This window comes from Salvia splendens, chromosome 3 (genome assembly GCF_004379255.2).
Source record: "Salvia splendens isolate huo1 chromosome 3, SspV2, whole genome shotgun sequence".
NCBI lineage: Eukaryota > Viridiplantae > Streptophyta > Magnoliopsida > Lamiales > Lamiaceae > Salvia > Salvia splendens.
Window position 1 is genome coordinate 43,944,072 of NC_056034.1, and position 15,167 is coordinate 43,959,238.

A 15,167-nucleotide genomic window follows, 5' to 3' on the forward strand; every position below is an offset into this window, starting at 1 on the left:
ATGTGATTTTCCAATGGAAATCTTTGCTTAGTCAAAACTTCATGATTTTTTAAAGAGTAATGGAATACACGATCAAAAGGAATTATTAAGAGCAACATTCTTCTCTTATAATTATCTCATTCGATTGTTACAGTCATTGTTTTGCTTTCAAATTCTCATCACATAATTCAAATAATATTTTATAATTGTCATTTTAGTTTGAATTAGACGAACTTTTTCTCCCTTTTTATTTAAATTAAACGAACTTTTTCCCTCTATTTGACCTCAAAACACTACATACGAAACTAGTATATTTTTATAGAATAGTTATAATATTAAGGTTTTTTTATTTCAACTTGAATGATCATTTACACATAAAAACATGGCTCCTAATTATATACATTTGTTTGGTAGCAAATAAAGCTAATTGATGGTGGATATAATACGACTCTTATACTTATGTCAAATATTATATGACATATAACATTTGTCTAGTATATTAATCCAATATAAAAAAATTAGTATGATCCATTTATGCCAAACAACATAGAATAAATTGAAAAAAATTACTAGAGGCAAAGTTCACCTCATTTGATTGTTTTTATTGAGAGGGGTACAGCGATGAACATCATAAACTATAGGGATCAAGGTGCAATTTCCGCAAATTCTCCTATCCAATTCCACTCCAATCTCCGGATATCCCCAAATTGCCCCCGGAAAATCCACAGAATTCCAGTAATACCCCTCGCATTCCCCCTTCTTTGCTCTCTCCTGACTTCCCAGTTTATTTTTGAATCCATCACTGCAACAAAAACACACACACTGCAGCGTGTTTGTGCGTGAAAAAATTGTACGGACTAGCTATGGAGGTTGGCGCGCACAACAGCCCTCGCACTGTCGAAGAGGTCTTCAGAGATTTCAAGGGCAGGCGTATCGGCTTGATCAAAGCTCTCACCACCGGTATGTTTTTGACTCATTTGTTGTATTTCGTGTCTCAATTATGTAATCTCGTTGCTTTAATTGGCTATTTCGGATTGTCTCTAGCTTTTCTTTGCCCTTTTTCGAGATTTAGGGTTTCTGGTCTAATTTGGGGGTTTCTGATACTGTACCTTTCCTGTGTGATTTTTGAGATTTATGATTTTTTTTCTGTTTGTTTGGTTTGTAGCGCTTTTAGTCTTACTGAATTTTGCCATTTTTTTCAATTTCAGATGTTGAAGAATTTTTTCAACGGTGCGATCCTGGTGAGTAATTGGAGCTGTGTGGTCAATTGGAGTGTTTAGTTTGGTATTTTTTGGATTAATTTGTAGTTTGTTTACTTCTTTGGTGGATAAATTTCCTTTCTTTTGTGTGTATACGACGGTGCACGTTGACACCAGCTTATAAAAAATCTATGGTTAGTATTTTATGATATTGGTTGGGGGATCTGATAATTACTTTGTTGTTATGAGATAGTATGTGAGGGAAATTATTTGCATAAATGAGTTATATTTACTACATATATTTGACTTTAGTTACGTACCTACATGTGTAAGTTTTTTTCACACATTTTTTTCTGGAAATGACAAGTTCTGGCTTATAACGGTTTTTTTTTAAAATTGGACTTTTCTTAAAAGCTCTCTCAGTTGTATTTGAATCCAAGCCATGGATGGCTAACTGGTTGATAGTTCTACTGTATGTTTCAATAATCCATGTATCCAATGATCGAACTTTTTGCTGCAGTTATCCTCATGCTTGTGTTTTGGCATAGCACTGTGTTTTGGCTAGTCCACAGGTTATATTTGGTGTCTGCACATGGCCCACACTCGCTAGTCCACAAATGATGTTTCTTTGTGGAAGCATTTTAAAATTTCATGTAATCTCTAATCATATTTGTGCTGTCGGATCTTGAAAATTTTGCAGAGAAGGAAAATCTATGCCTTTACGGATTTCCCACCGAGCAGTGGGAAGTTAATCTGCCTGCTGAGGAGGTGCCTCCGGAGCTGCCGGAACCAGCTTTAGGTATAAACTTTGCCAGAGATGGCATGCAAGAGAAAGACTGGTTGGCTCTAGTTGCTGTCCACAGCGATGCATGGCTACTTTCTGTTGCTTTCTATTTTGGTGCGCGATTTGGTTTTGATAAAGCTGACAGGTAGGCTAATTTGTACATTATGAACGCTTTAGAATATCCATGTAAAACAAAAACTATATTCTTTTCTGTTTCCTACTCTCCTCAATGTGGAATTCTTTTGTTATCTTTGGGAGGTTAGATATTATTTGAAGGAAAGTCGCTTTATTTATGCTGGAGATATGACTTGATATTATACTAATAGTATTAATTTTGCATTACGAATACCTACTAGGTGCTTGTCTCTTCGACTCTTGATGATTTAATGTATTCTTTCTTCTATTCAATTAGATGTCCTCTTTTGCGAATAACTTTTCAATGCACTTTATCCTAAGCATGCATTATAATTGAAACTCTTTGGCAGTTGGTTGTGTCACTGAACTTGCACCGTCAATTTTCTAATGAGGATTGCAGTATATAAGAGTTCTGTTTGATCTTGTTAATTGTCTTGTGAGGTGCCATTCTTTTGAACAAGAGGTTCGAAGTGATGTTTAGATAACATCTACCCAGTTTTGGGTTATACAAAGTTCATTTATATCTTCCGTAAGATTTCCTCACTCTTGCTACTTGAGTAACACTTTTGCTATTCGGAAACAGAACTAGGACTTGCTTGAAATTTTTAAAGCTTGTTTACCTTTTATATTAAGTTTTTCTCCCCGTGGTTTCTGGATGCAGGAAACGCCTATTCAATATGATAAACGACCTTCCTACAATTTTTGAAGTTGTGACTGGGGCTTCAAAGACGCAATTCAAGGATAAGTCGTCTGGTACTACTCCCGGTGGAACCAAAGCTAAGCCAAAAATGGTGAAATCCTTTACCTGGTTGTTCATGAAGACTTGGATATTAGTACATTTTAATTATTATTACTGTCTAGCTTTGACATCAGTAGAAGATAAGCAGTGCCTATACAAAGTAGTAAATGAAATGGTTGTTCCTTTATCAAATTGTTTTAGCTATGAATGTGTCTTGCAAGCCAATCCATGATGGAAAAATTGAAAGCATTCATTCCGAATGAAATGACAGGAAAAATTGCCCAAGCCCCCCACCAAGGACGAGGGGGAGGCATTAGATGAAGAAGAGGAGGAGGATGAGGATGAGGATGAGGATGAAGAGGAGCATGGTGACACCTTGTGTGGAGCATGTGGGGAAAACTATGCACACGACGAGTTCTGGATCTGCTGTGACATATGCGAGAGATGGTTCCATGGGAAATGCGTGAAGATAACTCCTGCTAGGGCTGAGCACATCAAGCAATACAAATGCCCGTCATGTTCGAATAAAAGAGCACGGCCTTGATGAGGTGTTGGTCTGTCTAACCATGTAGTTGTTGTCCCCTTGTGTGAAGAAGAAGAAGAAGAAGCATCTGTGTGTGAGCAACACTATTTAATCGTGGGTCGTATTTGTAAGGATAGTTTTAGCTACTCTTGCCTCTGTTTCTTTAGATGTAAAAGGTCGTTGTAGAGGGTTTGTAAGCTTGAAAACATCTGCATGCTACTGTCATTAACATTTATTAAGCCAATTTACGTTTCTTGCACCTAATTCTCTCTCTATCTCTCAGCCTTCTTCTCTTGCTATTTGATCATTAGGTAATTCAGAGACAATCTTGCAGTTGGTTGGGTTTTAATTTAATGAATATTGGGTGCCGAACTTGCAAGATGGGGACGAATATTCCGAATTTTGTGTTGTATTATCGTTATTTGAAGAAAGAAAAGAATAATCAAGAACCTTCCCGTTGTGGACTTTCTCTCTCTCCCATCACCGCTAATTAAACAGGTGGCCTAATATCACCATTCCACGTGACTTCACCCTTAATAATTGGGCAGAAAACAAATCTGCTACTCCTATTATAATGAAAAATATTGTGAAAATTGGTGAAAAAGATTAGGAATTATGTATAGAAATCTGAAATGCAACCTTTATTCACACGATATCACATGATCTTTTACTTTTCCATACATAGGGTATATATAATTTGACAAATGTTAAAAAAGACCATTTCATATGAAGAAGTAAGAATTATCCTACTATCCTTAATTCTCTTCCCCTTGTAATAAAAGCAGCAGTCCACGATTACAAACTCCTTTTGGTGCAATCAAAATCTTGGATTCTGTTCAATATTTAGGCTCATAACCATAATTAGAAGAGCAATCATCCACCGTTATAAGAAAGATTTCTTTTTTTTTTTGTTTATTTAACAACTGCGAGGAAGAAGATCCTTTTCTTCTTAAACACGCACACACACATATATAGTATATCCATGCATAGAAGTGGTGTTGAAAGAAGAGGAAAAATGGGGAGTAATAATGAAGAAACGGTGGAGTTTGTGGAGGCTGAGGATGCCAACGGCAACGGGGATTGGCATGGGAACATGAGGATGAGGCTGGGAGATCCATCAAAGGTACCAAATATTCATTAAAAATGGGAAATTAAAGAAAGATGGGATTTTTCTTAGTGTTTTTCTTGGTTTTGATTATGAATTGTGATGGTGGGGTTTTGGAGTAGAAAGTGGCTCAGACGAAGCAGATGCTGTCCAAACAAGCACTGCAGACCAGAGAGATCTTGTCCAAGCAGGCACTCAAGATTGCCAAACAGGCTGAAGAGCACGAAAGATTCATCAACAAGGTATATATATATACACCTAGAAAACCTTTTCATCAGTGTGTGTGTGTGTGTTTTGATATGGGTATTTGATTGTGTATAGGAGGAAACTAGAATATGTCTTAGCAATTTACTAGCTCTAATTGTATTGCTTATAGGGGATATGTCGTTTAATTTGACTGATAAGATTACTTCCTCCATTTTGGTCCCCATTTGATTAATACAAATTGCCAATGTAATAGTAACAGTTGAAAAAGATTTATTGGAGCTTCATTTCATTAAAGAGAGAAACTTGCCAAAAATAAAAGGCGACTAATTTTAGTGGGTGGCCCAAAAAGGGATATAAACAAGACTAGGTTGTGGACAGAGTATAAGCTAATGTGCCATTTGCTTTGACGGAACTTGTATGACTGTTCTAGTATGTTTTATCGATCTAACCTCTAAAATAAAAGATTGACTAAATTTTGTGGACGACTCAAAATGGGAAAAGCATGACTATTGGTCGTGGATGGAGGGAGTATAAGCTAATGTGCCATTTGTTTTGACGGATACTTGTATGATATCTAAACTCTTCCAAGCTCTTAATCATATGTTTTATCGATCTAATCTATCACAAAAAGTAGACTCCCAATAGAAGATTAGGATGTTTGATGTGAACAAGTGGTGATAAGTGTGCGGTGGTGGCAGGTGACGCACTTGATAGGCGTTCTTGGCTTTGGAGGCTTTTGCTTTGTCTTGGGAGCAAGTTAGTAGAATCACCCTTGCCTTTTTATGAATTTCAGATATCTTTGATAATATTGGTGTCATCATCATCTGTGTTTTGTTGTTGTCCAGGGCCACAGGATGTTCGTTACTTGTACTGTTTGTTCTACGTGATATTTGTGCCCCTTCGATGGATATATTACAGATACAAGAAATGGCACTATTATCTTTTGGTAAGTCTCTGACTCATACACCAAGTTTCTTGAATTTGATTTTGGTCCTTTAAGCTGAAGCAATTAATTTACAAGGATAGTCGTATTTTTTGTTTTTGTATACTAGCAGTAGAGAATGTACAAATGATAATGCAATATTAGTAGTGCAGGCCTATTCTTGTTGTACTGTGAGGACTGATTTTCACCGAGTTTAAATTTCTGGTGGCCTACTTGTTTGAGTTTCTAGTTTCCGTTATGTTCGTTTGAGTCTCTAAAAGAATACTTGGGTGCCGAAATTCAGACTCATTCAACATCTTGTAATGCAGGATTTTTGTTACTACGCCAATACAATCTTCTTGATTATGCTGCTGTTTTGTCCAAGGAACGAGAAGCTTTTCATGGTTTGCTTCTCGTTTGCAGAGGTAAGCAGTTCGAGCAGTGCCTACTCCTCTGTCTTGAAGGCATCAGTTCTTATGGCTTTTTTTCTTTTGTGTTCGTGTAATCCTGGGTGCAGGGGCCGTTGGCATGGGCATTGATTGTGTGGCGCTGTAGCTTAGTTTTCAATTCTGTGGACAAAATCGTAAGCGTCTTCATACATCTTTTGCCAGGTACGAGAGCCCGAGTTTCTGTTTCTTTAAATTAACTCTAGTTTCTCTGTTCTATCATTTATGGAGCACTTGATTCATTATCAAAAGTTGAGTTATTTTCATGTTTATGCTCAGTTGTCTGGTTAATAGTTTCCAATGCTTGTGTGGCCTTCGTGTTTGTATCTATAAATAAGCACCTGAAAATCTTTAGGGTTTACGATCGAACGTATAAAACATGGAGTGTTTGCTCCTCCATTGCTCCTAATGTAGCCAATGCTGATATTGCTTTCAGGATTAGTTTTCTTCACAATAAGATGGTGGGATCCTGTGTTCCTCGAAGCCATGCGCCCGGACGGCTCCACTAGTAGGTCATCTTGGCCTCACACAGAGAGCAAATCGTATCTCTGGACTTGGCTTTTCTTTGTTCCGTTAGCTGTTTATATCGTTTGGCAGATTCTCTATTTTCTCATCGTAGATGTCCTGCGCCGACAAAGACTACTCCGAGACCCAGAAGTCATGACTTCGTACAGGTCTCCCATCTTCTCTTCGCCTTTTCATTCCTTCCGTTTTTCATTTACTGGGTTGGGATTTTGAGTCTTCTAATTTCGAATGTCACCAGAGAACTCTCGAAAAAAGCTCAGAAAGCCAACAACTTGTGGTGGCGCTTTAGTGGACTGCTCGGTGATCAGAACCGCCTGTTCATGTATATTCTGCTCCAGGCCATGTTCACTGTGGCAACCACCGCGCTCACGGTCCCTATATTCTTGTCGTACGAACTGCACGTGACGTTTCAGTTGCTCAAGATCTCTGCATCTGTATGGAATGGAGGCAACTTCTTGCTGGAAGTGATGCCAAGGCAGGTCGTTATGAAAGAGCGAAAGAAAATGGAGATGCAACCTCTCGACACTCAGATGGATCGACCAGCACCCGATGATTCAACCGGAGCAGCAAGTAGTCAATCTCATGCAGTAGAGTCCCAGTAGCATATGACCTTAATTAAATTCATTCCTGCGGACTTTTCCTTGTTTTAGTAGAAAAGTTGGAGAAAATACTTGGTTGTATAATGAAACAATGATGGTTGTTTGATACCCTTTCATCTATTAAAATGTTCTTGAAAATTTCCTAATTTCATACATAATTGATGATATAGAAATCAAATCTTTGTTTGGAGCAGTACCACCAGGAATGTTCTTCATGCAATCTGAGAGCCTTGTGTAGTAAAGCAATAGCTGAGTCAATGTAGCTCTGAGAATCTCCATACCACACAAGAAGTTGCTGAAAGACGTAATGACGTCGCTGTGCATTAGCTCTATCGCGGCTTTCCATCTGCTCGCGAAGTCCTTTACTATAGGCTCGACCTCTGCCACGCTGATTGGGCGCCTCGGACCCAAGCTCGGGTCCTCACCTGTGAACACAAGGACAGATCAAACACATTTTTCGACAAAAGCATGATGAATTGGAGAATATTGAACACAACATACAGGCTCTGGTTTTGACAAACTTGATCAGGTTGCTGAAGTGTTCCTGTAGTAGCTCCTCCTGCAGAAAACCTTTTAATCATCCCAAGAGAAACTTAAACATTAGGCGGAAAATAACCTTGATAGTGGACGAGACGAATTTTAACACAAAATTAGTAAAATAATAGAGAAATACATAGAAAATGTGATTGAAGTATTGTTAGCGGAAACTCACCCCATTAGAGAAACTTAGCATAAATAAATAGTGACTAATTTTGGTGGACAGACTAAAATGGAAAAATATGACGATTTTTTCATGGACGGAGGTAGTATTTCTTTCTCATTTTTATCGTTTGCGATCATTTTTGGCCTCTATAGATAGATTTTTCAAAAAGTAAAAGGAAAGAAGAGACTAGATGAGATCAGTTAGACTTCACAAGATGTATATCATTTCTCAGTTACCACATAAATGGCCGTATTGCTCTTGAGCAGCTCTTCGAGGTGCATATGGATTCTACCCTCCTCGGGACCAGCTTCCTGAACGATAAACAGCGATGTTTTGAACTAACATGACGGTTGCATACTGTTTACAGAAAAAATATTACTCTCTGCAAATATGTGGAACTGACCTGACAGACATGGACATTGTTGTGTGTTCATCTATTAATGTGTAATAATTTAGGATAAGCAATCAGGTAAAATGTTCTGATCAACATCTTGTAACAGAACTTTACCTTGAGTACAGAAATTGTCATGTCGTAGTTATTTATGACGAACACGGTCTGTTGCTTGGGTTTCTGGAACAATGCAGCAAGCTTGACAAGCAAATCATCTGCAGCCAGCCACAGTCTTTCCAAGTTGTGTTCAAGCTGACAAGATTTTCCCAATCCAGCACAAATTGAGGTTTTATTGTCAATGTATATGATGTCAAGGATTCTAAATTTAAAGATATAAGGTTTTCGCAGTCCGGCACAAATTTAATGAATTTCTTACCTGGCAGTCTCCATAGTCAACATTAAGCTGAATTAGAGATGCAGTGAATTCTGCATAGCGTCTCATGACATAATGTGGACGAACATCGTCTTCCCACAATGTCCGGATATTGGCATTGCGTAGGCTGCTGAGGTGCATGTCAAATACCATCTTAAATCGCGGCCACAGAGAGATGTTAACCTATGCGGTAGATGCGAGCACAAACCAGGCCCATGCAGTGAGATATGGAAATTCTATCCATTATGTTGGGACCTTGGCACTAGTTGAATGCGTGAATTTGCTTGCGCGTACCTTATCCAAGTGCGAATCTAGACACGGTAGCCGCTTCCGAGACATTATAAGCTGACGAAAAAATATAAGTCAGTCAGAAGCTATAGACTAATGAAGTGCAAACATAAACATACATCATATACCTATATAGATGCAATTGAAATTCCAAAATTATAACTTTAAAACATGTATACATGGTGTACAACTTTGGAAGTTAGGGATACAAAATTCAAAATATACAATATAATATTTTCACCTCATCCTGCTACCTGAATCTGGTGTATAATGCGAATCATGAGCATCAGACCAATTGCATCATAAAAATTTGGTAGAACTGTATTCAGGTGTTCGTCAATTACTGTAAAGGGGCCTGACAATTTAACAAATGTAATGGCTCAGTATCTTATAATGGCAACCCATTTTTGTTATTTCGAATAGTATCTGTATAGAGAAAACGCATGTGTTAGATGTGAATTAGAACTTTCCAGACTATGGTTATTGGAAACTTTTAAGACAATGAACTATAGATACCTGCAAATATGTCATAAAACATAGGCTGTTCTCTGAAGAATTCGTCGCAGAAAAGATATCTGAAGATAGAACCAGGTCATTCTATACACCAAAGAGGAATACAAGTTTTCCGATTTGAATAAATTAAAATACTAAATCAGATAAAGTAGTATGATAGTACTCGGAAGCAGCAGTATCCATAAGCAGCTTATGCAAACTCCTGAATAGAACTTCATAAGGATACTTCTTAGAGCTGGCTTCAGCAATATGAGGAATCAATGCAGGCTCATCAATTTCCTGTGTAAGAGAAGAATCGAAAGATTGGATGCTATGCACAATAAGACTCTACAACACCAGCTTATTTGACGTATACAGAGACTGGCTGAGAAAGCATTCAGCCAACCAGAGCCTGAACTACAGGTGGATCATTATCGATAGAGCAGATATCATGTTGTTCATGTTAAAGTAGCTGGTCTTTTATGTACCATCTCACTAGCAGTTGTACAAGTTAAAATCTCCTTCTATGATCTATCTCATCCGAAGTCATTCTTAGCTCATGTTACATTAAATTGCACTTGAGGTTAAAGTGCTCATATTATATTTAGTGTTCATTAAATAACTAGATAAGACACAACAGAGAGGAACATGGCAAAATGACAGAAAGAGGTAAAGAAATTAAAATTAGTGCGACATGGCTATTTGAGCATCAAAGAAACAAGTTACGACAAGGACACAGCATATCCACACCTTAAGAATCTTTATCCTATCTCCCAAAGCAAAAACAGCAGAGCGGTTCTTTAAAGGTTCCCCTCTCAAGAATAGACTAGTACTTCTGGTTTCAACACCGATCAAATCAGCAGCTGTTGCTATGTCCAGTTGCAACTTCTCTAAGGCATGAATATAAGCTTGGACGTTTTTACCTAAAACCTGTGAAACATACATAGTACTTGCATGAATAAGGATATGGTTTCTCAAAAAGTGAGATTGGTATAAAAGGATGCATGTGAGAATACTAGCCCAAAAAGGTCATCACCAGGCAAGATAAATCAATTACAAATTTGGCACCTCATTGGCAGTGAAGTAAGATATTGGATGGAGTATTGCAGTTGAAGAGCATCATAGGTCTAAGTCTAATAGTCTCCTAGAACCAGAGTACAAAATGAAGATGGGTGTTACCGCCTTGAAATGTTTATCAAGGTGATCTTACATTGGAAATACGAGAAATTGGAAACAAAAGGTAACATAAACTAACTTTGCATATACAGAAGTTGGTATTATAGCCCATTGAATGATGACGGCCTCTTTTTTTCTATATTCTTTTCTAATATGGTGGTTAGAGGAGGGTATACTGTATACACGCCCCAGGGTGGGTGACTATACTAGGAGTTAACAGAGAAAACTAAAAACAATGACACCAAACAAGTTTGCAGAATGGGACAAGGGAAAATGATGATCACTTGCACAAGAATTAACTTAGACAATCGATTCAAGAAAGCAACTAGTATTCAGAAGGTAGGTGATGTTCATTATTTAATGATTAAGCTAAAGCTGTTAATTATTTAAGGAAGATTTACCTTATTCATGGTGTCAATGTATGCAGCACGGATGTCAATAAATACCTCTTTGTTGTGCTCCTTGAGAAACATTATTACATATCTGCATGTGTACTAAAAGAATGATATGTTGTATCTCAAGTTTTATTTACAAAACTGTGAACTCATGATAACAGAATAGATATATGTGCTTATTAAAAATATGATAGGGCAATGAGCACATCACCCACTACTCCTGTAACATCCCAAAAATGCGGGTTAGACAAATTTACTATTTTAAGAAGAGAGTCATCATATTGGAATTAATCCATAAAAAAAGTTTGAAATTGACAATTGATTTATATTACTATAAATGGCTTATATCTTTTTGGTATGGAATGCTAAAATTAGTATTAGTACATTTAAGAATAATTAGAGAATTATATGGATAAGTTTTACTAAATTGTAAAAACTTTCGTGTGCTATTAAGAAGTTAAAAAGAGAATGGGTTTAAAACTATAGAATATTCAAAAGAGTTGAATTCCATGTACTTCTATTTTGTGGTGCAATAACTATGTTGAATAAACATTTCTCCCTAATTTGCAGTTGCCGAGAAATATATTGAGTTTTGGCGATGAAGATAATTTTATCTCCGCGGTGATGAAGGGATGGAATACTCTAGATCTAAATAAATAAAAATATATTAATTTCTAATGGTGCCACATATTAAAGAAATGGATATTAAAATAAATAGATACTAGTAAAATTTGTGGAGACATGTAAAAAAATTTGAAGAAAAGCAAATGGTAATAGAATAATCTAGAATATTTTAGAAAAGTAACAAACTAATAACTTAAAATAAGATCCGTCCGGATGATTCTAGAGCTTTATCATCTCCTATTTATTCCTCTTTTTGGACAACAATTGGGGGAAGATCGACAGTCTCCTCCCATATTTCACCTTAACCAATTTTCTTCAAAGATTTAAAATTTTAAAATGTCAAATAGTCGAACCAAATATTAATTTCGCGACTCGAGAATTGTAAAATCTTATGTTACAACTCTTGTAAAATCTTAAGTTTGATCGACCAGTCCCATAGTAGATGTTACAAGTCCTACTCAAGAAAAAAAAATCTGAAATGCTTATCATACCTAAGTATGCATGTTGAAGTTCCTAGTAGTTTTAACAGCAAGAGAAAATCCTCAGAATATGGATTTATAAACAGTTGAAAAAAACCCTATCACAAATCCAAAACTTACTTGTATTTCAGAAGAACACTTTGTTGAAGGATTTGAACATTAGTCTTGGGCCGCCTCAGTGCGTTTAGCTTCTGAATGATGAAGTCAAATACCTTTTGGAAGGGGCAGAATTTTTTTAAAAAAGAAATCAGGTAAGGTACAAATTGCCACCCTCATAAATTTAAATCAACTAATCAAGTACGTATTATAATTAGAACATTGCCTATTATATACAAAGTACTATAGGGGAGCATAATTTGTGAACGACCATGCAGAAAGTGCGATTATGAGGAAAGACTGGAAATTTTGATTATCCTGATGATGTGAATATCTCCAAACTCTTGGCAATCACCAAACCAGGAGGAACCAAGAAATGAAAAGTGGAACTTTCATGACAAATAAAAAAAGAGAACACATGTGTGATTATTTAGGGAATGTACCTTAGAAACTGCTTTTTGGTGAAGCTTCTCAACTTCAGGCTGAACATTAGTTATCACTTTGGAAGTCTTCAACATGGCATCACTTCCAACAAACTGTAGCTTCCTACTTAGAATCTCAAGCGTTTTCAAGTATTCCTCATTCACCTGTAGATATTTATTGAGACTTTAGTAACTAGCTGTGACATATTAAAATGTCGGCATGTTATATGGTTTTGGAGATAAAATATATAATCAATTAAAGAGGCTTGAAGGAGCTGCACTAACAAAACCCCAAAGTACCTCTCCATCGACTATTATTTCTATCATCCTTGGTGGCACAATGATGTCCTCGACAAATTTAGACAGTTTTGATTCAGCTGCCTGATAAGTTGCACAAACAAGAACTTAATGGCATCTACCATAAGAGCACAAGGTATCAAATCATCAATACAAAACCTTGTGAAAATATGTTGCACCTTTATGAAAAAGTGTATAGGATTGTTAATGGAATTTTTAGTCTGGGAAATAAAGAATATTAGGCAGACCCTTTTAACATGTTCCTTCTGAGTCAATTGTGTTTTCAGTTTCATTAAATTTAGAATTTGCAAGTCAAAAGGTTTAGAAAGTGTCAGCCTACAAAAAGATGGTATAAACTAAAGAAGAAAAAAGTCGTCTTGTTATACACTAAGGTTAGAGGAATAGCATTACCTTGCGATTCTTCAGCTTTAGCCCCATATCCAAAGATCTTTCTTGAAGAACCTTTATATCTGAACTTATTGAACCTATCTCAGCCTACCAAAAAGAAGGTATAAACCATGATGTTTCTTGTGCACCTTCTACATATAACACTATACAGAATCCTAGGTAACGCATACGATCCAGTAAAATGAGAAACAAATGGATAGTGATTGAATATGAGAGTCGTACCTGAAATCCACTTAAAAGCTTCTCCATTTGCAATAGGATGGTATTACAATCATGAATTTGTTCATGAAGTGAGATTAGATTGTCACTATCTTTGATATATTCCTGACATCGGCCAAACAAGGATCAGAACAAGGAAAGCTGGAATGAGTATTGTACGTAGTGTATAGATATCACATTTCAAGAAGATGCCACACACCAATCCACCACTATGTGAACTTCCAAGAACATACAATTTACTTGCATTTGACAGACCAATTTCCATAATTCACAGTAAGAAAGAAGCTTCATAATGGTCACAGGAACAATTATTCCTCAGTAACAAAGTGAAAAATGAATCAGTAGGGTGTGTTCAATCAGAACCTGAATAGAGTCGAGCTCTATCCGCCTTAGATTGTGCTCGACATCCTTGGTGTAATTTCGCGAAGATGTGCCTTTCGACAGTATCATGGTGACTACCTTCAGTTCCAAACAAAAGAACCCAAACCACATAAATATTTGGGACCAGATTACGTGTATCATGAAGAAACAGATTACAAAAACTGGTGAACACATACATTATCAGTTTTATAATCTTGTAGCTCTTCCTCCAGCCCCTCCAGTGCCACATCATCATCACTAACAAAACAAAAAAAAATTGGAAAAATAATTAAGCAACAAAAAATGCTAGTAATACCAGCTCAAATTTATAATAAGTGAATTTTGAACCTGGCTGCATCATCTTCCAGTGTCAATTCGCCAACAACAAACCCCAAATCCACCACATTTTTCGATCCATTATTTGCCTCAACCTATGCGCATCGATATCGCGGCATGCAAATGCCAAACAATGTAGAAATTACGAGAATTGCAGATGCGATTTGATCGATCAAATCACACAATGGTTTCACATATTTAACTAGTGAATAACGTAGCTGTATAGTTAATCAATTATAGCATCGACAAAAAATGAAAGAGGTGGAATCAAGCGCTTACGAATTGATCTGAAATCACCTCAGTCATGTCGCTGAAACGTGTTGCTTGTGGATTAATCAAGTGCCGAAATGGATTAAAAACACAAGGTGGAGTAATATGAATTGAAACGCAATGATCTCTGTGAATTAATTAACTGCCTAAATGGATCAAAATCACAAGCTGGAGCAATATGAATTGAAATGCAACGATCTCAAGATTCGGATCAGACTATCGCATTTTGGTTGATCTGTGTCATTGTGGTATGAAAATGGTGCTATTTTTGGTAGTAACATTAAGAATTATTATTGACTTTAGTGTTATTAATTTATAAGCATTGTCAATTTCTATTTCATATTTGATTAATAAGATAAAGTGTTCCATTATTCACAAATTCAGTCATAAAGATGAACTAGAGACCAAATTAGGGCCCTTAGATCTAGGGTTTAATCGATAAGATTAGACCATGCTATATTAATTTCGCTCCTTCATTAGGTAGACAATCCAGTCTTTAAGACTGGATTTGTGAATAATGAGACTCTATTTTATTAATAGGGTGATTTGCCTATACATGTAAATTACTCCTCCGTCTCCCAAATTTTGTCATAGTTTGACCGGGCACGAGTTTTAAGAAATGTAATGGAAAGTTGGGTTGAAAAAGTTGGTAGGATGTTGGTCCTACTTTTAAAG

The 15,167-nt window shown here is 36.6% G+C and overlaps 3 protein-coding genes across 11 annotated transcripts; 2 read left to right on the forward strand and 1 right to left on the reverse strand.

Annotated features, from left to right (window-relative positions):
* The first annotated feature begins 735 nt into the window (after positions 1-735).
* LOC121796259 (PHD finger protein ALFIN-LIKE 4-like) lies at positions 736-3,623 on the forward strand. The gene is made up of 5 exons (XM_042195058.1): positions 736-939; positions 1,188-1,220; positions 1,879-2,107; positions 2,759-2,888; positions 3,108-3,623. Exons 1-5 carry the CDS (start codon positions 843-845, stop codon positions 3,378-3,380), a joined length of 762 nt encoding a protein of 253 aa, XP_042050992.1. The 5' UTR covers positions 736-842; the 3' UTR covers positions 3,381-3,623.
* A 374-nt stretch (positions 3,624-3,997) lies between these two features.
* On the forward strand, positions 3,998-7,301 carry LOC121796262 (glycerophosphocholine acyltransferase 1-like). The gene is made up of 8 exons (XM_042195064.1): positions 3,998-4,482; positions 4,587-4,706; positions 5,370-5,427; positions 5,517-5,617; positions 5,923-6,018; positions 6,111-6,204; positions 6,476-6,713; positions 6,803-7,301. The coding sequence occupies exons 1-8, from the start codon at positions 4,342-4,344 to the stop codon at positions 7,164-7,166; spliced, it is 1,212 nt and encodes a 403-aa protein (XP_042050998.1). The 5' UTR covers positions 3,998-4,341; the 3' UTR covers positions 7,167-7,301.
* LOC121796260 (vacuolar protein sorting-associated protein 52 A-like) lies at positions 7,245-14,772 on the reverse strand. Of its 9 annotated transcripts, XR_006049721.1 has the most exons (21): positions 14,502-14,772; positions 14,235-14,317; positions 14,084-14,144; positions 13,890-13,985; positions 13,530-13,631; positions 13,311-13,394; positions 12,903-12,983; positions 12,624-12,767; positions 12,205-12,296; positions 10,988-11,069; positions 10,161-10,340; positions 9,595-9,710; positions 9,435-9,493; positions 9,173-9,273; positions 8,925-8,975; positions 8,634-8,813; positions 8,375-8,509; positions 8,270-8,300; positions 8,103-8,177; positions 7,665-7,722; positions 7,505-7,588 (listed from the first exon to the last, which is right to left on the reverse strand). XR_006049721.1 is itself a non-coding variant. In XM_042195059.1 (20 exons), the coding sequence occupies exons 1-20, from the start codon at positions 14,526-14,528 to the stop codon at positions 7,284-7,286; spliced, it is 2,112 nt and encodes a 703-aa protein (XP_042050993.1). In that variant the 5' UTR covers positions 14,529-14,772; the 3' UTR covers positions 7,245-7,283. The 9 variants fall into 9 exon arrangements, 4 of the variants coding, with proteins under 4 accessions (XP_042050993.1, XP_042050994.1, XP_042050996.1 ...); XM_042195059.1 differs by lacking the exon at positions 8,270-8,300 and having other exon boundaries at positions 7,245-7,588; XR_006049720.1 differs by lacking the exon at positions 8,270-8,300 and having other exon boundaries at positions 8,103-8,223.
* Between the last annotated feature and the right edge of the window lie 395 nt (positions 14,773-15,167).